General features: G+C 34.8%; 5 protein-coding genes across 13 annotated transcripts; 2 read left to right on the top strand and 3 right to left on the bottom strand.

Moving 5' to 3' along the window:
* LOC18605564 (O-glucosyltransferase rumi homolog) lies at window positions 7-4,152 on the bottom strand. Its single transcript, XM_007038630.2, has 6 exons — window positions 3,204-4,152; window positions 1,620-2,185; window positions 1,288-1,480; window positions 1,102-1,166; window positions 786-996; window positions 7-544 (listed from the first exon to the last, which is right to left on the bottom strand). The coding sequence occupies exons 1-6, from the start codon at window positions 3,381-3,383 to the stop codon at window positions 191-193; spliced, it is 1,569 nt and encodes a 522-aa protein (XP_007038692.2). The 5' UTR covers window positions 3,384-4,152; the 3' UTR covers window positions 7-190.
* LOC18605563 (copper transport protein ATX1) lies at window positions 6,680-9,065 on the top strand. Its single transcript, XM_007038629.2, has 3 exons — window positions 6,680-6,959; window positions 7,072-7,150; window positions 8,489-9,065. Exons 1-3 carry the CDS (start codon window positions 6,951-6,953, stop codon window positions 8,815-8,817), a joined length of 417 nt encoding a protein of 138 aa, XP_007038691.1. The 5' UTR covers window positions 6,680-6,950; the 3' UTR covers window positions 8,818-9,065.
* On the top strand, window positions 9,851-11,055 carry LOC18605562 (nucleolar protein 58). Its single transcript, XM_007038628.2, has 3 exons — window positions 9,851-9,990; window positions 10,087-10,165; window positions 10,475-11,055. Exons 1-3 carry the CDS (start codon window positions 9,982-9,984, stop codon window positions 10,714-10,716), a joined length of 330 nt encoding a protein of 109 aa, XP_007038690.2. The 5' UTR covers window positions 9,851-9,981; the 3' UTR covers window positions 10,717-11,055.
* Window positions 12,550-16,788, bottom strand: LOC18605561 (pentatricopeptide repeat-containing protein At3g60050). 9 transcript variants are annotated; one of them, XM_018117486.1, is made up of 4 exons: window positions 14,742-16,788; window positions 13,728-14,226; window positions 13,043-13,593; window positions 12,550-12,871 (listed from the first exon to the last, which is right to left on the bottom strand). In XM_018117486.1, the coding sequence occupies exon 1, from the start codon at window positions 16,340-16,342 to the stop codon at window positions 14,876-14,878; it is 1,467 nt and encodes a 488-aa protein (XP_017972975.1). In that variant the 5' UTR covers window positions 16,343-16,788; the 3' UTR covers window positions 12,550-12,871; window positions 13,043-13,593; window positions 13,728-14,226; window positions 14,742-14,875. The 9 variants fall into 9 exon arrangements, with proteins under 9 accessions (XP_017972975.1, XP_017972979.1, XP_017972974.1 ...); XM_018117490.1 differs by having other exon boundaries at window positions 12,739-13,431; window positions 13,505-13,593; XM_018117485.1 differs by having other exon boundaries at window positions 12,739-13,593; window positions 13,728-13,854; window positions 13,984-14,226.
* On the bottom strand, window positions 19,568-22,357 carry LOC18605560 (low-temperature-induced 65 kDa protein). The gene is made up of 5 exons (XM_007038626.2): window positions 22,222-22,357; window positions 21,868-22,095; window positions 21,109-21,594; window positions 19,987-20,913; window positions 19,568-19,880 (listed from the first exon to the last, which is right to left on the bottom strand). Exons 1-5 carry the CDS (start codon window positions 22,292-22,294, stop codon window positions 19,822-19,824), a joined length of 1,773 nt encoding a protein of 590 aa, XP_007038688.2. The 5' UTR covers window positions 22,295-22,357; the 3' UTR covers window positions 19,568-19,821.

Below are 25,299 nucleotides of genomic sequence, written 5' to 3'. Positions count from 1 at the left end.
CACCACTGGAAAAAAAAATCTGAAATATGCTAAATTATCGATAACGATACATTGTTTTATTATTACTGTTTTTCCTCTTAATTCTAGTACGAAAGAAGTACCATACGTGAAATTAACCAAGCTTTAATGCAAGAATACATTCTGGCTCTGGTTTGTATTAAGTATGAAAGAATATCCTTTCTTGGACTGCTTACTTTTGCATTTCCCAAAATTTCTTCTCCCATTCCTCTACTTGCTTTATTGAATTTTCCTTTTTACTAAGCAAGGCATAAAGAGATGCTGGATCGTAAGGTGGAGGCATGGTGCATGGGCTTGTAACGGAGGGACCCTTCACCATCGATTCCATCATGAACTTCTTCTGCAATCCTTCCGCCGGACAAGCCATTGTTTCTGAACAGAGCTCAACGGCTTTTCTAGGTACGGTGGGCTTATATCTCAAGAGTTTAGCATACTCATTTAAGAGATGAAACATATAATCATACACGTAGTCCATCTTCAACCCCTCTTTAATAAACTCGCTTGCCGCCTTTCCTATGGCCTGCGCCTGATCAAACAAATCAGGGAAGAGAGTTAGAAAATGAAGTAACACAAAAATAATTCGGATCATTTCAAATTTTTGAGAGAATTATATAAGTTGTACTTTTGCATTTCTCATGTAATCTGACAAGTGACAATTATGGAACTCGAACCCTGCTACAGCTCTCAGATTAGCGAGCAAGAACATCCCATGTTATGAAGGCAGAGAACAAGGTGCTTTAATAGAATATACAACCAAACAAGATTACCTCTTGCTGATGGCCGTTGCCCCAGTCAACAGCATGCTTAATAGATCTGCACTTGTCATCGTCCTTAATGGGCCAATAATGATGCATTGGCTCCAAACTTCTGGTGAAAAAATCATAGTAGCGAGGTTTTACAAGTAAGGTAAGAGAATCACAAGCAAGAATGTATTTTTCACTGACAGACCATGCCGACCCTTCAATGTAGATCTTGAACCTACAAGAATATGCATTCAGATAGAAAAAAGTTCAAGAAACATTTCCAAAGAAAGAATGCAAATTTATATAAAAAAATAAAAGTTGAAAAAACTTGATCTTTAACCTGTGTATGCATTGGTTTGCCAGGTCTGACTGCTTGTACCCTTGCTGTGATTCTCGCGCCCAATCCTGCAAATGGTTTCCTAGTATTAGAATAACTGCAGAGGGATTCCTACCATATACGGCGTAAGGGTAGTGAGCAAATATATCGTCCAATGAAATTAAAGTGAACCATAGGAATAATGATCACCTGGGCATAGACACGAGCACCCCAGTCCTGTTTATCTGAAACGTTGCATTTAAGGAGGTCTTGCCTCGTGGTAGCAACATTGGGATTCCCTTTCCAGTAAGCATGAGGTTCCCTTCCTTCCCATCCCATTCTTTTGTTGCCTTCCATTAGGTCATTTAACAAGGGCACCCATGGCTTTATGTTGATCTCAGGCCTGATATACCATGATAATGTATTCTATGTAAAAAGTTGGCTCTTCAACTAAAAGAACAAAAGAAAAGGAAACATGTTTTTTCTATAAAAAGGACATTTATTTCATTTTGCAAGGAAAAAGAAAGTTAAAAGGGTCTAACCATCCCCAGAAGGACCAGTCCGGGAAAACGATGTCTAGCGTTTCGTCATCCTTGCAGTAACGAAACAAGGGAGGTGGGGTCGTGGCATTGGGCCCACCATAGTCGCTTGTTTTGATTACTGGCCAGTCAACACAATCAAACATAAGATCCAAATCGGGCACTTTTCCTGGATACCTCCTTAACAATTGTAGGATCCCCCACAGCGTAAAAACATCTCTTGTCTGAAACGACCTTCGATATCTCTGCACGTAAGCCCTCCCGTTTACCACAACCAATCTGAAGTTAGCCGTTTTCTCGGCTCTCTTCAGCATGTCCATAGTGATCCCCGTGTAGGCCCACGGCCTTAGATCCTCGTGGATCCAACGGAAGTAATCTGGACACATGGCATTTAATGAACTGTCTGGTTCTTCCTCGATGGCTGTCGGGTCGTTCGTGGGGCAGGCTCGTGTGAGGTTACGTGCAGTGCAGTTAAGTGGGATATCTCTTTGCTGTCGGGGCTTTTTGGGGTTTCCCCTGCTTGTTCTTGTACTTAGCATGGGCTTGTGAGCCAAGCTGCCCAAAAAAGTCTGCAACGCGGCGGCGCACAATTAGAAAAAAAAAAGGTTAGTGACCCACAGTAATCCCCACCACTGCGGCAACACTTGGTCGAGCAAATTCAATTTTTTAGCAATGTGTTCTTCACTAACATCAATGCTGAAATTCAATCTACTTCTATTTATTTAACTGATATTCCCATCAGATTCCAGAAGATCTTTAGGAAAAATATATTTCTACAAGGAATTGAAAGTGATGTTTTCGGTTTTCCATTAATCATCATGTGTAAATAAATTCACAAATACAATACGTTACTTTTTTGTATTGAAAATGGTCAAAATATTTCATATAAAAAATTAACCTACAAGTCAGTGAATCAGAAACGGTTCCCCTTCCACAGTTCTTCCTTTCATAGTAATTGAATAAAAGTGTTCACATTTAACCTGTAGACGATTAATGCTAACCACAAAAACATGCTTTTGTCTTTTTCTTTTTCTCAACATTTATGTGGCTAAAAATATTAAGCCAAAGTATCGGAAAAAGCCACTTGTCATGCAAAAGGCCAAGGCAGAATTTTGAAAATTAGGTTTGGGTGGAGAGGTGTTGGTAAGGTCATATGACAGTAGGACACCTAGAAAAGGGCTCTCATTGCTGCACGTGAAAGTAATCAAACCAGAACACGCGTCGCCATTGAAATGGCCAAATCCTTTTTCTCGATGAAGTTTGGAACCGACACCTAAGCCGCTGCCTACGCCTTCAAATCTTTCTTCACACTTAATTATACTATTTTTTGCTTGAATCAAGGCTTTCGCCAAACAATGAAAAAGAAGAAGAAGAAGACTATTGCCTACTTGTTAACTGCGCATCTGGCTACCTGAGGCACGTCGTTTTTACTTTGTTTGCTTCTACATGAGACAAAGAGTTTTCTAGGTAACATAAACTCGTATTCTAATGCGCGAATAGAGGGGGGTCAATTTCGTGCTAAACAAAAGAATGCAGGAAACTTCTTATGGTAGTGAAAATATTAAATTTATTTCTCGGGATACTTACAGTGGTGTCGAGCAAGTGCGTGGAGAACGCGCCGACGAGTAGGACGATGAAGACAACGAATATAGCTGAGGATCTAGCTGAAGATTTCGCGAAAGGCTGCCAGATCGTTTCCGTGAATTGGCTGAAGAGCCCCGATCCATTCCCCTGTTGCATGTTGTTTTCTCTCATGTTGATATTCATCTCTAATTTCTATCTACCTCTGTTGCAAGACTCCTAGCTAGTAGTTAGCTACCCTTGTCTAGTCTCTGTGAAGAACAACAGTACTGGCCGCAAATTCGAAGATTTCATCAAATGGGGTATCTCAGTTTCGGAGCAGTTTGGGAGTTTTTTGGTGCAAAATTGGCAGCAGAGGGGAAAAGTCCATGAACCTGGAAGGTGTTCCGGGGGGGTTGTGATTGAGTTTCTCAGCGCTGATGTACTTGGAGAAATACGAGGGAACAGAAACTGATGTAATGTCTGTTGTAGTTGTAGGGGAGAATGAAGGCCTTTCAGTGGAAACGTGCCATGCTTTGGCTAATTATGTCAGCAAAAAGAGGTGAGTAAAAAGTTTAACGTTGTAGGAATCCTTTGGTACATATACTCAGATAAAGGAAAAAGAGGAAAGAAATGAAGAAAGAAGAGAGAAGATAAGGATCCTAATGTTTCTGAAAGGTAGCAACCAGGAAAGAAAGAGATTCAAAGAAATAATTTTGATTGGAAGGTAGAAAGGCAACAGAGGGAGAAAAACAAGAATAAAAAAGGTATAACCAGACAGGTGGACTCTCGTGTGAAAGGAACTACCTCCTGTTTTTACTATTTCACGATTTTTTAGGGTCGGAAACAATATGCTGTAAGAATAAAGGACCAAAGGGATTTTTTCATTTTTTCCCCATGCTGGCCAGTGAAGAGAAATTGAAGAACAAAAGGACAAAAGTAAAAGCCGAGTGTTGCAGCAAGCATTGCCCTCTCTCAGCGGTTTCTAACGGTAATTCAGTGGCTCACAAATCAGACGTACATTATCTTTGGCCCTTTCCGTGTCGGTCTGGCTATTGTTTTCAACATATTCACAAGTCAGATTAATCTCTCTCTGCCCTATATATTGTGAACAAAAAAAATTAAATCCGCTAATACCCAATCATCACTTATTCAGTTTCCAGCTGCAACTCTAATGGCAAGTCAGTGTAGCTAAATTTTCATGATTACACAATCGAATAGTAATACACATAACGTGAATAATTTTATGAAAATGAATCAGAAGTGGCCATCAAATTAATTAACTATGCCATCATAAAGTTTCTATAACACTACTCGAGGTATTTGATAATTAGCACAGCAACTCATTAATCAACGATTTGATCAACAATTTGTTAATAATTAGAAAAACAATAATTTTTTTATACAAAAAATAGTGTAAGAAGTAGACCTGCCATATTCATTGCAGATTCTCTACGGAATTTTCTGTATTAATTGCACTAGTACTTTGCGTCACACCCTAGGCTATTAATTTATTCACGAAAGCCAAAAGACCAGGCGCAAATACTGTTGGCCCGATGTTCATTTTATTGCTCGTGTACACTATATATTTTGAAGGATGTAAAAGCTTATATTCACTATCCTTATTGCTCCTTTGTTGCTTTGGGTTCGCTAACGACAAAAGTTCATGGCATAAAATTTTCCATTGCAAGATGGTGCTTGTAATTATCAAGTGTTCCAACACTAATCTCCCAAAGCTTTCTTTTCTTTTCTTTTTCTTCCTTTTTTGTCTTATTTTTACTTTTAATTGGCATGCCTAAGAAAGTGGAAGCAGCTGCCAGCTGGAGCGCAGAGTTCTGAAAAATGAAAAGAAAATTCTCAAGGTTTTCAGGCTCAATGGCTCGAACCAGCCTAGCGAGATCCTCTTCCTGAATATTCATCCAATCTTCCCCGAGGGACACTGAGAGTTATTCATGGGCCCGAGTTTAAATCTCGTTTTTGCCCAGCTTTTGTTAGGTTGCGGACCAAGTCTATGTATATACGTTCATATTTTACATTGCTCAAGTCCGGCCCATGACCAAGTTGGTGGTACCCAATATCTTGAAAAAGAAAGGGGAAAACAAAGTGGTTGCACCCTATCTCCCCGAGCAACCGAAAGCGTGGGCCTCAGATTGTTTGGATGACCCACACTGGGTTTGACTTCTGGTTTTACTAAAGCCTATAGCTAGCTGTAAGCTGTCAGATTTAGCTAAATTTACTCAACCGAACATTGGGATTAAGATGGGACCTTTGTGTCAGGGCTAATGATTATTTTGGGTGATGCGTTAACGAAATTTTGGGGATTTGGGAGGAAGGGAGAACCAAATACGCCTAGAAAAGGTTTTATTTGTACTATTTCGGAACATTTTTGTCTGATGAGTTGCATAACACTACTAAGGCACTGAGATTGCAGCATATTAAAGTGGTAATAAAAATACATCCCACGTCAGTTAACTTGAGTCAAAAACTTAGGTTACACGTTTACGTTTTAACAAACAGAAAAGAGAACATAATCCTACGTTTTTGAATGTTTTTGCAATAGGTTGGATTGTCAGCATGAAAGCCTTTTTCCCTCGAAAAACATTATAACCATGATGATTATGCTCCAAACAAGCCTAACAAATTATACCATAAGTTTCCTTTTTTTCATTTCTGAAGAGACAGAAGAGACTGATATGTTTTTGTATCTTTCTTCATGTCAACGTCTAGTAGGTTGCAGCTTTCTAAGAGAATATATATCATTGGATGTGTTCTTCCCATGAGGAGGTATTTGCCTAAGCAAATTCATATACAACATTCACCGTCCTTCATTGATATCGACCCTCAAAAACTTTAGATAACTGATCCAACGGTCACAAATCTCATCAGCTTTAGATAATAAGGCCCACCTATCTGTAGATGAAAAAAAGTGACAAATAAAAAAACATTAAGCATGGGATGTGATAGGACCAGGGGTCATAGGAGTTACAGAGTACACAGAGTTGAATTTTGACTACAGCTTGTCCAGTTGGTAGTTTATGTCACAGCATATCTTTGTGTTATCAAAACGCTTTTCTTTTGTTGGTAACAAAGCAGATTCAGTTCTTCACTCAAGGAATTTAGCTTTTGCAGCGTCAAGCCGGATTCAGTAAAGCCGACATGGTTTTTCTGTTAGTTTCTGCTTTGCGTGTGCACTGTAAACAGAGTTACAGACCAACACAACAGGCGCTAAAGAAAAAAATTACTCTCCTTCAGAGCGCGTCTCGAACTTTGAAACTTGGTACTTCACTTTTTTTAAAAATCATCATAAATTATTAGAATAACTACTCATTCAAGAAAACAATACAAAATGTGTGAGGCAAATTGTGGAGAGTGGAAGAATTTTAAAGAAAACAGCTCGGGACAATTGAACTAAGAAATTTGAATGGAGACATAGTTAATAAGTACATGGGGTCCTAACCAAATGGGGGCATCATATTTGTTTTTTGCCCTTGATTTGTGAGTGTCCTTAATCATTTCATAGTGAGCGTGGCATTTTACATTGGCATTGGCATTGAAAGAGAGAGAGAAAGTCACGCTTTCCCAATCCCACGCGTGAACCGTCTCTCATGCCCTCGAAATTCAAAACCCAAGGCTCCTTCCTCTCAGAGACCTTAAAAACCCAGACTCAGCTCCCTGCCTTGCACTTGGAAACGTAGAGCTCTTGTTTTTCTTCACTAGACCGCTCCCTGGTATCTATCACAATTGCCATCTCTCATCTTGAAAGCTTATACAACTATGTCTGCAGTGAGTTTTCTCCGTCTCTATCTTTCTCTCTCACGAGCACAGTCGAAGCTACACAATGGAAATAGAAATGTAGAAATAAAATTCTGAGATATATTATAAATATATATTGCAGATGCTGGAGGTCAGAGTTCCAAACCTGGATTGTGAGGGCTGTGTTTCCAAGTTAAAGAAAGCTCTCTTCAAGCTCAAAGGTACGTTTTACATTTTATCAATTAAGGTAGTTTTATTAGATCCTATTACCACCTTAGTGCCTTTGGGCAAGGCAGAGAAGAAAAAAGAAATCAGGACGAGCAATGCCATGTCTTGCGCCTAATAGCCTATCCATTAATATTGCCTTCGTTTATCTTTTATTAATTCTAGCTAGCTAAGCAGTGAGTCAATGGATGCGCTGAGTTCTATAAGCACGTCCATGACTAGAACCACAATTATTACTTAGATAAGAAACCTTGGCAGAGATGCATTCATGAAGTACGGAGCGTATTCCGGCTAACTGCTACATGGCGCTTGATTGGTTGCTCATGGTGGAAATAGCTAAATGCTCTACGAGCTTAGATACTTGAGGCAGGCCAAGTTCTAGCTTGTTCGGGTTTTTAGTCCTTTTCCTTCTGAGTAGAATATCTAAATATATCCATTGCATTATATAGTCTCTATTTGACTTACTTTTTTTTTTAATTTATTTATTTTTTAAAATTAAAAATCAAGTCAAATAAAATTTTTTTGAGAAGTTTTTTAAAAAAAAGTAATTTTTTTTAAAAATAAGATTTTTTTTAAATAATTTTTTAAAAAAACTTAAAAGAAAAACTCCGAAAGTAACTTTATTTTATTTTCTTTTAAAAATACGTCAATTTTTTAGAAATACTTCTCTTTCTCAATCAACCCTCTTCTCTACCTCTCTACGGAAACTACTAAAAAAATAGAAGAACTAATAATAGAATAACAAAATTTAAATTTTTTTTGCTCTTACAAAAATTAAGAAAAAAAAAACTTAAAATTCAAAATTACATTCACATACTATTTAAAGGTTTTCCCTTTTCTTCATCAAAAAATCTAATTCTATTACTATTATACAAGTTTGAAAGTTATTTTATTTTTTTATAAATTTTTTTATTTTAATATTTAAAATCGTATGTAAACTCGAATAAGATTTGTTTTATTTTGATTTATTAAGTGATTTAAAATGATATGAATACCCTTTATATAAATTTAATTAAAATTAAAATTTATATAATTTAATTTATTAAATAATTTTAATTTAATTTTAAAAATTATTATTTTTCATAATAATTTTATTATAACTTTTAAGTTAAAAAAAAAAAAAAAAAGACCAAACAAGCTCATAATCTCCTCTCTCTTTGAAAAAATGAGCCATATCTGGTAATGACGGGAAGAATGGGCTTTCTCCAGTTATACCAGTCTCTCTCTTAATACGTAGATAGTTGAAGATTTGGACTCAAAATTATGTGGATAGCCCAACCAGGACTTGCAATGTGCTCTGCTTTAGTAACTGGGCTTTCATGTGTATCTTTTAGGGGTTGAAGAAGTGGAAGTAGAAATGGAGATCCAGAAAATCACAGTCCGAGGCTATGCCCTGGAGGAAAAGAAGGTGCTCAAAGCTATTAAACGCGCGGGGAAAGCAGCAGAACCGTGGCCATTTCCAGGATACTCCCACTACGCCTCATTTTACAAGTACCCAACCTATATAGTGAACCATTACTATGACTCTTACAAAAATGAAGCTTCCAACGGTGTTCATACTTTCTTCCAAACCCCAGCTGTTTACTCGGTTGCCGTGGCGTCTGATGAGGCCGTTGCTTCACTTTTCAGCGACGACAATCCACATGCTTGCTCTATCATGTGAACATATGCGGCTTTTTTTTTCTTCTCTTTTATTTATCTCCCTTCAATTTTGTTTGGAAAGACTTGTGTTCAATTCAATTTTGCTTGAGTTCGGCTTGCCTACCAGTGTATGCAACTATTGGTTAAAAAATATGAACGTAGGTGGAATATTATGGCTTACTACGGCTATTAGCGTATCTATTGCACTTCAGTTTGAAGCCTCGTGCAAATATAATGTAGTAAAAGATGGCAATTGAACGAGTTCAACCAGTCGAGCTATTTTGAATACAAGTCATTAACTTTCCAAACTTAACTCGTTTGGGAATACTTCAACAGTTACTTTTACCAATTAAATCAGGTTAACTTTTACTACTTGTTGATTAAGAAGATGGGTGGGATTGGATGGAGACGATAGGCCTGGTCGGTCAGTGGAGATATTCAAAACTCATCCTCACTTTAATTAATTGTTGGTCGTTTTAAGGAAAAGAAAGTCGACGGTTACTTTTTCAACGGGAGAATCTTGCAAAGGACGACAACAGAAGCCGCCCCTTTCCAAGGGATGACCTGCCCAAGTTGTCCACAACCCACTTTTTTGCTTCATTCACCAGTAACTGAAAAGACTCAAGAAGAAAAGTTGAATGATAAATAGAAAGGGCTAAACCAATTTGCGGACCATGCAATGTATATAACCCAACAAATTGATTCAATTAGCAAATGAAAGCAATTAAAGGCAAAGCTTCTGGTCCACAACCACAGTCTAGATTTAATGACTTCTTTGGAAAAAGACTTTCCATTGTCAATAGAACTTTAACTGTTGATGATAAGGTTTAATCTTCTTTGAGAAATAGTTCTAAATTTGGCACTGTGAGTTTAGAGGCAATGAATTTGCCACCCATCTGATTTTCAGAGGGGTTAAGAAAAAGAAAAAAAAATGTCAATCAGGCGGCTGAAAATGCTCCATCAAGCCAGTATAAGTTTTATCAAATGACAAAATTCGCCATGTGGCCAGGAACTGTACATAATAATGATCCATTTGAAGGATGTGACTAATCATACACAAAAGGCCCCTATAATCAGACTGACAACCCCCTCAAAATTTTCAGCCTTTATAAAGGCTACTTGTGCTAAATTTTTCTTTTCATTTTCCCCATTTGCTCAAGCCTTCTCATTTTTTCTTATCACCAAAATGGCTCAGGTGACTTTCTCTTTGCTCCTTATGACTTTCATATTGATGTTCTTCTTCTTCTTTTTTTTGTTGTTCTCTCTTTCTCATGTTTAGTTCTTTTAGCAGAAGGTGGTCCTCAAAGTTCTAACTATGACCGATGTCAAGACCAAGCAAAAAGCCATAGAAGCTGCTGCAGATATCTATGGTATTTTATTGTACTCTGTAATTTGCTTGCATTATAAAGATTTGTCGACTTAATCTTTATCAAAATTCAGATCTTGATTTGTCGTTTATTAAGTCTCTGGTAATGGGGTGTTGCTCTAAACTTTTTAACAATTCCAAGGTCATCTTAGTCTAATACTAAAAACTTTTTGGATCTCTGCTTGCCCTTTTATGCGTACTGGTATGTACTATCACGAATCAGAGGCATTAGAGCAGATCATATGCAAATTTTATTCTTTTTTCTCTTTTTAATTTCTGGCAAGTTGGTTTATATGAAGATTATGACTGACAGGAGTTGATTCAATCGCGGCGGATCTAAAGGATCAGAAGCTGACAGTGGTAGGACAGATGGATGCAGTGGCAGTGGTGAAGAAGTTGAAGAAAGTAGGCAAAGTGGACATAATATCAGTTGGACCTGCCAAAGAAGAGAAGAAAGAAGAAAAGAAAGAGGAAAAGAAAGAGGAGAAAAAAGAGGAGAAGAAAGAAGAGAAGAAAGAGGAAAAGAAGGAAGAAAAGAAGGAAGAGAAAAAATGAAAAAAGCATCTCAGCAAGCAAAACATGATTCCTTCTCCTTCACCTTCCCCTTTGTATGTTTTTATAGAAATAAGCTTTTGAAAATTTGCAGGAGGTATAATAGCTTGAAGTGCCTGTCTGCAAAAGTGAATTCAAGCACAATGAGCAATGTGAAAGGGGTTTTGGTTTGGTGGAGGTACTATCTCAGCACAAGAATAATTAGACGGTTGATTGTTAGATAGATAATGTAATTCCAGCTTCAAAGCAAGATTAATTTATGCAGATTTGAGTCATGAGAGATTCGCCGGTTTTGTCTTATTGACCAAATTAAATTTATACAAAGAAAGAGGTTTGGCTGCACGAGTTTCCTCCTCCTATTTGTTCAAGGGTCATTTTCCATGGACGAAAAAGGGCCGTGCAGTCTAATTACGGCAACATGTTCTCTAGAAAAGAATTAATTAGTCAATAGCATCATGCTCATAGCCGTAACGCCTATTCTTAAAAGCTTAGTTTAGGTGAGCCTCGACTCCGTAATGCGTAATGTTTAATACTAACTAGTATGTACATTACGTGTAGCTACATAATGCTGATGCGTGATGGGAACCGGCATCATCTTGAGAACGATTCAGGTAAAAACAAGAATTAAAGTTAAATTGCCACCATTAATTTACAGCTCAAGCAATTAACAAGGTCAGGTTGGGTGTAGAATTCCATAGCCGCCTTTAAAGTAATAAAAAATACTAGGACTGAATCACCAGGTGGAAGCCTTAGCAGCATAAGTTCAGAGAACTAGCGGCTCATTAACAAGAGAATCAGAGCAGTCTGGTGGGTTGACGAGTATTCAGATGTTCACTTTTTTTATGCATGCTATCTACCAGTAGGTGGTAGAAAAGTATAATTATATTTTCTTTTCCTTGGTCTTGTAAGGCTTTCAAGTTTGTATACAAAGAGTGCACTCAGAGGCGGAGGACAGGGACGCTAGTGGGGCCTCACCCCTTAACAATTTTAAAATTTTTTTAACTTACTTAGCTTTATATTTTTAAAATCTTATAATTTCGTCTTCACAAAAATTTAATACATTTTAATTTTTTTAAAATTTCATAATTTTACTCTTATAATAATATTTTATTTGATGAAATGTTTCACAATAATTAATTAATAATTAATTTTAATATACTTAAAATTAAAATAAAATTTATTATAATAAAATTATTCCCAACCTCACTTTTCCAAAACCTAACAATCAACTCCTTTTTTCTCTTTCTTTTTCTTACATCTTTGTACCTTTAAAATGATTTCAAATCATTTGATATTGAATATATTTACAATCTTACAAATGAATATTACCGTAATGATAAAATACATTTAAGTTATTAATTAGATCTATTCACACTTAACATTCTTTATAATCAAGCTTTAAAAAATGTACTACAATTTCAAAGTTATCTCAAGTGTTTAAAATGACGAGAATATAAAAAATTTACTTCCTTATTGATAGATTAATTTAACTTGTCTTGACTCTTTTAATTTTCATTGTAAATTCAAAATATGCATTTTTTATTATGAAAATTATTAAAAGCGAAATTCATAATAAAATGTTAGATGATTTTTTTATAAATTCGTTAATCATTCTCATTTAAAAGAAAACCATTTGAAGCTTTGACATTGATTCACAATGTCAATAGATACCTTCAACTTTATTAAAAATGATTTAACTCAATTAAAAATGTCCAACTTTAGTATATAATAGGTATTAAAAAATATATTTATTTTGTACTTAACACGTAATGAAAATTATGTATAAGTTTTACATAAATTTTTTCTATTTAAATTACTTCATATTTTTGATAAACATTATACTTCTAATATGATTGTTTTATAACGAAATTCTCTCTCCGCCACTTAATGCACTTACGTCCATGCACTGGTTTTCAACCGTAAAATACATGAAATGGCAGACTGCTTAGCTGTCTTGTTTACGCCTGCAACATTGGCACATAAGTGACAGTGACGACCCTGATGTTCTAACCATAACCCAGCGAGTATTGAACACTGGAGGAATAAGGATTCCACTTCATATGTTCTCAATCCTGTAAAATAGCACATCATCATCCACAAGAAACAATGGTATGCCTCCGCTACAGGAGAAGTTGCTACATCGAAAATCCAAACTTAGCTGCATATTATAGCATGAACACGTCTTAATATTTCTGCCACTGTCAGGCCTCAGCAGGGTGAAAAGGACTAAAATAAATGACCAGCTAATGGGAGACAGAGCATAAAAGATTATTCCTTGAAAACGCTAGCAATATATGAACCTTTAAGCAGGTTCCTAGAAGAAGCTTACCAAGTCACTGGAAGTCAACTACAAGGAGGTATCTTCAATCTTCTCTAAGTCAGAGCTTGAAACTGGAGGATACAGCAGTGAACTAGAAGATTCCCAATACTTATCATAATGTAGATAATTGCAGAAAGGCATCAAGCATTTATCTGTAGTCCTAGGAATGGGATACAGATTCAAAAAGCAGTAATTATGGTGGAAGCCTGAAGGTCATCATTTCTCTTCAACATAGCCACAAAAAATCTCCTTCCTTGTGGCAATACCCGAGCTTGAAGACTAAAAACTTATTCAAGTGAGACCTTCCACACTCCTCGTGAAGGATGGGAATGACATATCATAGCAAAACTGAAGCCAATATCTTCCACAAGGGATCAATGGGCACGTTCCACTTAACCCTACAAGAAACAATCACTCAATACTAGCCGGAGATCTCATTCTATCTTCTGTCAGGTCATTTAACTCATTCACCTTTGTATGCTGCATTAAATCTAACACAAGCCAAACTGGAATTCAGCAATAACGTCGCCAAGGACAGCAGCCTTGTAAGCTTAGAGGCACTGCAAAAATTATGAATGGAATGAGAACCAGACAGGCTGCCATTGAGCTGATCCATAATGACACAGAATCTGTAATGGAATGATAGGAACAGCATAGACTAAAATTCTTCAGTGACACGTGGAATATTGAATACCTGCATGATGAGAAAATGGACGAGCACAATATCATTTTATTGCCCTCTTCCCAGTGCCAATGGAAACAACATTCTCTACACTCTATATGAAAATCATCCTTTCCTCCTTTTCAGTCCCACACAATTTCTGAGGAAAAATGAGAGACGGTCCTTGACTATGAACAACATGATAATTAACACAATTGCAGGTGCTTACATTTGACCCAGATACATATCAAGGAAGGGGTATAACAAACTCAAGTAGAAACATTATCACCTTAATGGGATCAGTGCGCAGCTCATCGCCAATGGCACCACGATCACCAACCAACAATCCACTTCCTTTTGACTCTTGGGAAAACAGAATGCTGCTTTTCTCCTGTTAGGAGAGACTGTAGTTTTAGGGGATAGAGAGTACATCAGTCTTCCTCAAAAAACTTCAGCTCCTATATTTTCCCTTTCATGCTTTTCGGAACTAACAATCAATTATTAACTGATATTTAGTCCTCCAAGTCAATACCTACACAATCACACCCATAAAGGTAAAAAGACTTGTACACATTAATTTTTATTATGCCAAATCCCTGGCTTAAATAGGCGCCCAAGAGGAGTTGAGATTATTAGTTAATCAAACTTACAAAAAATAAAAGTCAAAAACAATAAAATAACAAGAATGACTCTAGGGGAAAAAACAAGAGCACATAGAAAACAAATGCCAACTGAAGGTGGGTGGATATATAAAGTATGTTGGCAGCATCTAGGATAGCTTTCACATTTTAGTGAAAGTACATAACTCAAATTTTCAACTCTCAATCCAGATCCTAGATTCTCACAATTTCCAGTCCTGGAAGTTAGATTAGAATAAAATTCAACAATTCATTCCAAGAAAGACATTTAAGAAAATTTAATTGCACATTGAAGCCAACTGAACACAGGGGGAGAAAGGAAGGGAAAAGATAAATTAATTTGGCTTTCTATTGAGTTTCAATAAGATTGAATACCAAAATATGACAAGGGAAAGAAGAATGTGCATACTTTATCCTTTCTACTCGCTTCTCCCTTGACATCTATTAAAGGCAGCAGATATGTGGCACTGACATACCTGAATCATCGAGTATACTGGTAATTAAGTTACAGTTAACAATCTTTATATTGTACAATCTCCTGCTTCAGCATCTTCTAAATCTTTTGATCTTTGAGAGTAGATGAACATATTGCCCCTTCTCCACCATGTTTTTTATTACTTCACGAGCTTCAGAAAGCCTTCCAGCATTCCGCAAATGACTCACTAGGGTACTATACACAACAAAATTTGGGTTACATCCCCTAGCTTCCATTTCCTTAAGTATGGAGCATGCCTCCTCAAACTTTCCGGCCATACAATAACCACGAATCATCGAATTGTATGTAAATACATTGGGAAGTTGTCCATTGGCAATCATCTCATCAAACATTTCTTGAGCTTTATCAAGCTCCCCAGCCACAATGAATCCCGTAATGATTACAGTGTAGCAAACCACATCTGGCATGCATCCAATCTTTATCATTTCATCGAAAAAATACTTGCAAGCATCCAAGTTTCCAGCACGACTTAGGCCATCAATCAATGTTGTGAAATGAAGAACACCTGGGTTTAATCCCACTTCTTTCATGTGATTCAAAAGATTAACTGCTGCTAGTGGCTTATCCCCTTTGCCAAGAACATGGAGAAGAATGTTATACGTATGAAAATCAGGGGAAAATCCACTTCTACCCATTTCATCAAGTAATCTGTGAAATTGATCCAACTTACCCAATCGGTATTCTGCACACATAAGAATATTGTACGTTAGAGTATCTGGGGCAAGACCCTCGGCTAACATCTGCTGGTAGACCCACTCAATCAGCTTGTACTGGTTCACAACAAGAAGTGTATGCAGAATGGCATTATACGAATGCTTAAATGGCCTATAATTGAATGTCTTTGACTTGATGAACCTCTCCACAACTTTCCTAGCCAAGCCTGCCTCTCCACACGTGCATATCAAAATGTTAAATGTCCTTGCTGTTGTAGGGTACCCATTCTCGATCATCTCATCTACTAGTCTCCACATTGCCTTGTATTCCTCACACTCTGCAAATATCTTCATTATCAAATGATACGAGTTTGTAGTATGCCTATAAGTTTCTTGCTGACCAGACCACACGAAAAACTTGTACCCTAGTTTTGCACACCTGGTCTTATTCGCATAATTTATGTTCTTCAAAATTCCCACAAGGACTTCTCTCACAAGAAACCCTGAAACCCTCATCTGCATTTCACTAAGAGCTGCTTTTGCATCAAATCCCGGCCCATCTTGTTGTAAAACCTCAAGAATTCTCCTAGCATCGTCCCTCCCGCTCTTGAAAAATCCATGCCTGGTTGGTAAACGGCCTACCGAGCCGCTTGCATACGCCCCAAAATTATCGTGATTTCCATCAAAAACAGAGTCAAAACTGGAACCCTTATACATTCTCTTCAAGGGTTCCTCCGAATAATAAAACTCACTATCGATTTTATCCCTATCAAAACCACCATCGCATAATTTTCTGGATACAATGATAATATAACAAGATTTATAAACATTCCTCGTACCAAATAGAGCTAAAGAATTCATTTTTACTACCTATAAAGCATCGGGGAATCCCCATTATTTTCGAGTCCTTGAAATACCCAACAAATCCAAGAAACCCGCAAGCAGATTGGAATATCTAAACAAGGGGAGCTCGAAATACTTTGTGCTATCGAGTTGAGAAATTCCCATTAAGCTGAGAATACCCAATTGCATAATAGCGGTTTATTGGGATAGGAGATGCTCATCGAATAGATACACTTTCGTTGTGAACAAATTGGAATCCCATAGCGAATGAAAGAACGAAGACTTACCTGGGATTAAGCCGGTTGACGGGGAGATTATAGAAAATTTTCGAGTTGGCTAAAGTCTTTCCCCGGGGGTTTTGCAGGTGTAAGAGTAAAGGACAACTGAGAAAACTGAAGAAGTGAGAAGCAACAACAGATATATACGAATGCGAGGGATTAAGGAGTGCAATCTGGCTTTACTAGGAAACGGCGTGTTTCTATGACCTTCTACTTCTAGTCTCTAATCTTGACTGCCTAGTCATCAGAATTGTGTTTTTTTTTTCTTTGTAATATATACTAGAGTGGTCCCCGCTTTACGTGGGTGTATTTTTAATAAAAAATAATTTTAAATTACATAATATCATAAATAAAATAATAATAGCAAAAAGAGAGTAATTTTAATTTAGAAAAATTATAAATAATAATAATAATAAATTTAAAATAATTATTTAAAATTTTCTCCCGTGTCTTATTAAGTAAAATTTTTTATTTAAATAATTTTTAATTTTTAAAAACATTTGATTTTTTATACTTTAATATATGTTAATATTAATATAATTATATTTTGTTAATTACGATGATTCTAATAGTGAAATTAAATTAAAATTAAGAAAATTTAATATATTGAAAGTCATTATTCATAAGCTACATAATTTATATAGGTAGTCAAATAAAAAAAGTTACATAATTTATATAATAAAATTATTAAAATAAAATGACTATTTTTTGAAAGTCAAAATAAAATGAATATTAATTACGCATATTAAAATTTTCTTAATTTTAATGATAAAATTTTGTAAATTATATCTTCAATTTTAATTACTACTTTTTTATCTTATGCCTTTGTAATTTTTTAGAATTAATCCACTAAAAATAATTTTGCTATCCCCCAATAATTTTAGTAAGTCATTATTAACTTTATTCAATTAATTATTTTATTTTTTATTACTTATCAAAAAAATAATTTCATTTGTTTATTCTGTTCTCTTTTTTAAAGTAATTTTATAAATTTAATTCATGCATAAAAAAGAAATTACATAAATAAAATAAATTGAGTAAGCCTAAAACTAAATCAGTATGGATTTGGGTGAATCCGACTCACCTCTTTTTTTTATTTTTTCTTATCCATAAAATGACAATATTGTTTCAATTTAAAGAAAAACACCAATGAAGTGATGTTCTTTGTGCATATGTTTTATTCATATGTTGTGCAACGTTATGCAAATTAAGACCCGCAAACAAAATATTACTGTACCCCTGAACCTTGCAGCATTTGCAGAAACAGTGGTCCATATTTATTTAAATAATATTGGTGATCTGGTATATACCAAAATGCTCCATCTTTTCATCTAGATTTAAAATTAAGCATAAGCAATTTCTTTCCTTCTTTTTTTATATCTAATATAAAATATAAATTATTCTATTTTATAATATTTTTAAATTTAAAATTTTAAAAAATTAAAATTTATTTTTAATCAATTCCACCTTGACATCAACCAACGTGATAAACGCCACATCGAATATCAATTAACATAGTTAACATTATGTCAGCATATTTAATGAAAAAATCTTAACGAGATTAACAATTAAACCGATATTAACAATGTTTGAAAGTTGACACAGATGATGATAATAATAAAAGGACTAAATATAACAATTTGGTATTTTATTTGTAGAAGACATACATATAAGTTTGTGTAAAGTAAGATGGATTCAATTCGTTTACCAAAAATTGAATACAACATTAACTAAAATGCAAGATAAAATACTTTCNTTTTTTTAATTATTTAATTTTTATTTTGTATAAAATTAAAAAAACTAGACCAATAATCTACTATTTTGTCACTTATTGTATTAATTTGGTTTCGAATAAAATATTGATATCAGATTTTAGTAAATATTTAATAACTTATTTAATTCAGTAAATACAAGATAGAAATATAAATTGAGTCTAATCTCAAATATATATATATATATATATATATATATTTGAGAATAAATACACATATAATTTAATGTCATTAAAGTTTAATTTTATTACCCTTCATTTGTTGTGTTTTTTTTTTTTTACTTTCTAGTTTTTGAAACACATTAATGTCATTGTTATTAACTTGTTAAAAAGAAATTACTATCTATTTGAATTTAAAATCTTAATTTGGAAATGCCATCTCTAAACTTCAAAAGAGAACCAAAATGATGTGCCTCTTCCTACAAGAAAACAGGTATTCTATGGGTGTAACTGTGCAAATAATGGGTACTTAATACGAAAACAAACTTATTTTCCTTTCTTGATTGAGGATCTTTCTTCCTGTAATTGTTCAAATATATGTCTTTCAACCAATGATTTTAATGCATTAGTTAACCAAGATCTTTCATATCTAATTATCGTATCATCTCAATTAAGTGACCTGTGATCATGAACTTTATTGCACATATTCCTGCATGACAACGTGTTTTTAACTTTTTATTCATTACCCGTAAGTTTCAAGTTCAACTTCAAAGTCTTTGGGCCAAAACTTGGGCTTACCAGGTTGAGTCTAAACTCCAAACCACCGAAAAGAAAAGCTGAATTGCCAGAGAATATATAGGTGAAGGAGAGGAAAAGATACACTCCTCCCGTTTTCTCCGTGTCGTGCCAGAAGCTGTTAGTAGGGACAAAATCCAAAGAATCTAATCAACAGACGGCCAACAAAGTATACGCCCTCCCTCCGCCAAAATAGAAAAGCCAAAGGTTAGCAAGGCGTTCCCAGTTCCAAGTCTTAACCAAGGCCTAAGCATATATTTTTTGTTGCTTGGTTTCAAGTTTCAAGCCATACGCCGTCCCTTCAAGTCCAAATACAAAGAAGTTTAAACTCTAAAGAACACAAAAAAAAAATCTGTTTCTTAGTGAAACAAAGTAAAACAATGTTTTGCTGACAAAGCCTGGAATTTGTTGTACTATCTTTTTTTCAAAGCCACTGCTACTTAAGCCTGGAGTTCTTAATCAGAATTTCACCGCTATATATATGAAGATCGTTGCAGATTTGTTTATTGTAGCAATTATTTATATATACCACACTGGAAGCACACGTGTCTCAGTCTAAACAGCAATTAAACACACGTGAAGCTAAGGCCACAGACCCATAGCTACACAGACAGAATGATAGTAGTACTGTACAGGATTCACTTTTATTACAAAAACATGCTCGCCACGCAGGGGTAAAGACCATTGTACCAGCTTTGTAATTTCTTGAAGAATCAATTGCCCGACTCCTGAAGTCTTCGCTCGCCTGTAGAACTCGAAAAACCTTCATTACCTGATACAGGGAGGAGAAAAAAAATCAACAAATTAGCAAGAAACTACATCATGAGATTCTAAGCCCATTCTGTCAGATTAATTAAATAAGTCGCATAGATGGTTACCATATGAGGAACCATGTGCCTGTTGAATTCCCGGTGACTCTTCACCTTTACCAAACCATGAATCAACAGCGCCTTTAAGCTTATCCACAACGCCCGTAGTGGGATTGTTCACGGTGCCTGAACCTGCCCTGTCGTCTCTCTCATCCCCTGTGCCCAACCGCCTTGACACCTCCACTGACTCTATCACCTTTTCCCTTGGCCTTGTTTCCTTCTCAGGATCCTCCTTTCGTTTATGCAAAGCATCTGTAATGACTTCTGACAGCGCCCTATCTTCGTCACCAGGCCTCAATTTTTCCGCAATATAGCCCTTCATTGACACTCCTTCATCCTGCTCTTCAACCTCAGTATGAACTTCGCTGGCAGTCCCAGTGCCAGGGCCATGTAGTTTTGATACAACGGTACTTCCCACCTCCGCAACTTTCTCGTACACTGGAGTTAGTTTTTCAGTGACAGCTACGGCCATTTTCTTTCCATAATCTACTGCTGATGCTAGCTTGGTTGCGCCTTGACCTTCATGCGATTCATTTGCAGGTGTTTGATCTTTTTCACCATATCCAAGCTTTGAAGCTACCATGTCTTTGGCCGACTCTGCTTTACCTGCAATAGCAGAGGTGGCAGATGATATTTTCTCAGAGTAACTGGTCAGGTTTGACTGTTTATCAGATGGGATGTTATGTACGTGCTCTTCAGGTTTTGTAGTCTCCATGGTTTCTGAGACAAGTGGGGATTTTTCCGGGATTTTGATGGGTATTGCGGGAGTTGGTTCAGGAGAGAATTGATCATGGCTTCCCATGGGGAAGGTTAGTTTTGATGACCTATGATGAGTTCCAGGTGGTAAGTTCTGCTCTCTTCCTATATTTTGCTCGTCATAGATTTTCATTTTATCTAAGGAATGAAGAATTGGAGTTATCCCTGTTGCTTCTCCACCTGTTACATATGTTAGAACAAATAATTTGTTCAGTTCAAGTGCAATACAATTTAATAAATCTCTAATATAACAACACTTTTAATTAAGCCAATCTCTTGATGAATTTTCTGAATTATAATTGACTGCTAAAAGAAGAATGATGGAAGCTAATGCATAAGTAATAAACTGATGTCTTTAGCCTAAAGTGGTTTAACCATTTCCAGTTGGATCTGTGACTTTGGACTGATAATTTGTAGTAGTATAAGCATGAGGAGTGTCCTCTGGAGCAGCAGGGTCCTCCTCCAACCCTTTTGGTCTTTGCAAATTAACTTTTGGTTGCCCGGGATATTCCTCTTGCCCATGAAGAAATGTCCTAGTTGGATTAGCATCATTGCTCTGATGAGAAGTACGAGGCATAGGTGTGTTTTGCGGCGCTAGAGGTTCTTCAACCGTGACAGTTGTCTTCAAAGAGTTAACCCTTGGTTGTTCTGTCGCCAGCGCCTTCAGGCCAGGAACAGAACTCATCGCTGGATCATTATAGTATTTGGTCTTGTCGTTTCCAGAATAGAAAGTTTCAGAGCTGTCTCTTGGTGCTAGAGGATCGGGACGCAAGGCTTTTGACCTCCCGTATGTAATTCCAGCATGGCTCAAGTCTTTCTGTTGTCCAGAGACAATTACTCTAGCAGCGGCAGACTCGTACACTTCAAAAATGACAAAACAGAAAAGTTAGAGGCACTTTCCCCTAATCACTAATAAAAATTGCAATATTTGTATATAGTATCTTTCCGTTATTCTCATTTTGACCGGAAGGAATGCTTGTGGAGCAATGATTAAAAGATTACCAATTTAAGAACATTTGATTAAAATTTCTTGAAATAAAATTAGCCATCATATTTGTTTGCCAATTTGTACTACATGGACAAAATATAAAGAAACGGGGGAAGGGTGATGCATTAAAGCAGTAGGCAACATACTTGGTGGCCTATGAACTTCTGGATCATCAACAATTTCTTCTTTATCGTCGTCTCCCCCGTCCAGGTCATGATCATCAGGGATATGCCCCTCATGGTACTGATGACCATGATCATCATGGTCATGGTTGTGACCATGCCCATGTTTTGTGATCGTGTCCTTTATCTTCTTTGCCTTTGCCTTAACCTTCTTCAAAACTGATTTCTTCTCATGGTGATGCTTGTCTTCCCCTTCTCCAGAAAAAGGTAAAAAAGGTTAGAATGCATTTACATTTAGATAAAAGCAGAGAAATACAAGTATCCTTTGCTTGTCAAGGTGAAGTTACAAGACTTGAAGGACTTGAAGTTTTCTCTCACCGTGGTGGTGCCCAATAATGTTGGGATCATGCTTCTGGTTGTAGCCACGAGGATAGGCTGTTTGAGTATCCATTATCAGAATTAACAGTGATTTGCAGAGAAGAGAAACTGCTCGACCGTCACCTTTAAACGAACAAATTACAGAAAACAGAGCACAGATCTCGAATTTTTATAGAGAGGGCCAGAACGCATGGTTTTGCCACCTTTGCATGGCGGTGGCGCTATAAGATTAGCACACGTAATACCACCGTCAGGCCTCCATTTCCTGCCACGTAACTCCTGTTTGCAAGTACGCGTGGCATTAATTTCGTTTTATGCTATGAAATAATCATCTTAACATTAGCATGCGCGTTAAAACGACGAACTGCTTGGGCTTGTATAAGTACGGTGAGTGCCTAACTGCTCTCAAGGGAGAAGGGTCCAATAAGTAAAGTTGAGCAAAACCAATTTAGATACTATTTGGGTAAACGGTTCAGTATAATTGATTTATTGAATCAATTGTTTCAAAATGTTTGGTTTAATTGATATTTTGATTGATTCTCGATTTTAAAATTTTTAGATCAATTCATCCAAAAAACTAAACTAATTTTTATATATATTAAGAAGAATTGATAGTAAACTTAATTAATAATATATTTAAAATATATTAGGGTATTATATGTACATATATAAATCATAATCATAACAATTTAATATTAGTTATATGTATTTGTTTATAAATCTGTATTAACGTGAAATTACAAGTTATATATTTTAAATTGATATAATTTATATATTAATATTATAATATATGATATTAAATATCCTACATATATATATGTTCTAATTATTACACTTTATTAATATTTCGTAATATAAAATGTTATGAATATATATATATATATATATTGTATAAGTATATTATATACACATATATTTAATTTATACATAAATATTAATATAATTTATAATAAACTTTATTTATATGATTACATTTATATAATTTCATTTTAATAACTTTATTAGTAATTATTACCATAGTTTTTATAACATTTTGGTTTTTATAACATATATATATAACAAAGTAATGCATATAAATATATATTATATTAAATTAACATATTTGTGATTAGTGATGAATAAAGACTGTACATATTAAATTTTGGGTTGAGTTTAATTATCTTGAGTAAAGTCCTGATTAGGACTCTTTGGTTTAATTAGAAAATAGTCTTAGGTCGNTTATAATATATTTTTTATAATTAGTTATTATTTATATGAACTTCGATATAAAACATTTTAACTTATAATTTGTATAATTAATTATATATATATAATAAAGTAATATATTACATATACATATATTTAATTATACATAAGTATTACTACAACTTATAAACTTTATTTATATGATTACACTTAATAAGTTTATTAGCTATCACTTTAGATTTTATAACATATTGTTTATAATTAGTTATTATTTATACAAATTTTGATATAAAATATTATAACATAAAGTTATATCATTAATTTCATATATATATAATTATTGATGAAGTTTATAAATTTTAATATTATAATTTGTAAAAAAATAGTGATAAAATTTTTATCTATTGGTCCAAAATTGGACCAATCAAATCAATTTTATATTTAATTGGTTTGATATTCTTTTATATTTGATCAATTTTGATCGATTTTTTAAAAATAATTAATCTATTTGATATTTTTTAAGTACGATAAATCAAACTACTCAATCCACCTATTTACTCACCTCTATCAGTAAAGAGTAAGTGTCTGGTGTGGATGGGTACATGCGTATCCGATACATATATTCCTATAGCATCAATCTGTATCGCTGATCTAATGGGTGCGTGTTGCTGTTGGATTCGGCAACATATACCCCTACTCTCCAATTACAGGAGATACTTTTACGACCACGACACCTCCTTTTCATAAAAGCACCTGAATTTTTAGCCTTGGATATGGACTCCTGTCGCCTGTCTCCCGACTTCTGACCTCTTTATATGTTTCTGGAACCTGGGGCTGGTAGTGCATTGTCATCTATTACACTTCATTCAAAAATGCTAGCCCTCGTTATAATTATTTATAAAAATGAATTTATTATTTATTATCCATATATCTTATTATAAAACGTATTTTGCAACAAGTACATACTCAACAATTGTTATATATACTTTCGCAATATTATCATTTGCATACCTTAGAACAGATTACCAAATAAAACCTTTTGTTGCATAGATATTACTTTTCACGACAAGAGTATACGTTAAAATTATTGCAAATGCTTTTGCGACATTTTGCAGTATTATATAAAATTTTTGTTGTAATTATCAAATTTATCATAATGAGATTATGATGATTTTAATATATTAAATGTGCTTGACACATTTTTGTAGTGTGTTAGATTTCATGTTGATAGTAATTAAAACTTAAAATCAAGTGAGGAGCATAATTTAATCGCTATTGTGGTGTACATATATTTGCTTCTAGATGATATTTTTTTATTTTTTTAAAGATATTAATTTGAATATCCAATCTTTGACATTAATTTCAAATTAACATTTTAACAAGTAGTAAGTGACAACTCTATACATATGCATATTATGATGCTGTATGCTTGTTGTAGTTTGATGAGTTATTTAATACATACTAGAATGATTAATTTGACCTTCCTTTTAACTAAAAAAGAAAAACACTAATTCAATAAATTTCTTATTTAGTGGAATTGTTAATTAACACTGTGCATCAAATACTCATCAATATCTAAACCAAATTTAAGATATGGTCCAAACTAAAGTAAAATTAAAAAAGGTGTACCATAAAGAATAGTTCATACATAAAGGATTACAATAATATTAAAATAATTTTTAATATTAAAATTTAATACATAATAAATTTTAAATAAAATATGAATATATTATAAAATAACTTTGTTATTCTAATAATTAAAAATCTGTTGTAACGGATATAATATTGAAAACCTGGACCCAAGGTTAGGCCCAATCAGAGCTCATGGGCCTAGCCGCCTTGGGTTAGGACACCTTGATCCAGTTTGTGAATCTGTTCCAGATTTTTATATTT

The sequence above is a fragment of the Theobroma cacao genome, chromosome 3, assembly GCF_000208745.1.
Source record: "Theobroma cacao cultivar B97-61/B2 chromosome 3, Criollo_cocoa_genome_V2, whole genome shotgun sequence".
In the NCBI taxonomy this organism is placed as follows: Eukaryota; Viridiplantae; Streptophyta; class Magnoliopsida; order Malvales; family Malvaceae; genus Theobroma; species Theobroma cacao.
Note: the sequence above shows the minus strand (reverse complement) of the source record. Positions and strands in the feature narration are given on the sequence as shown.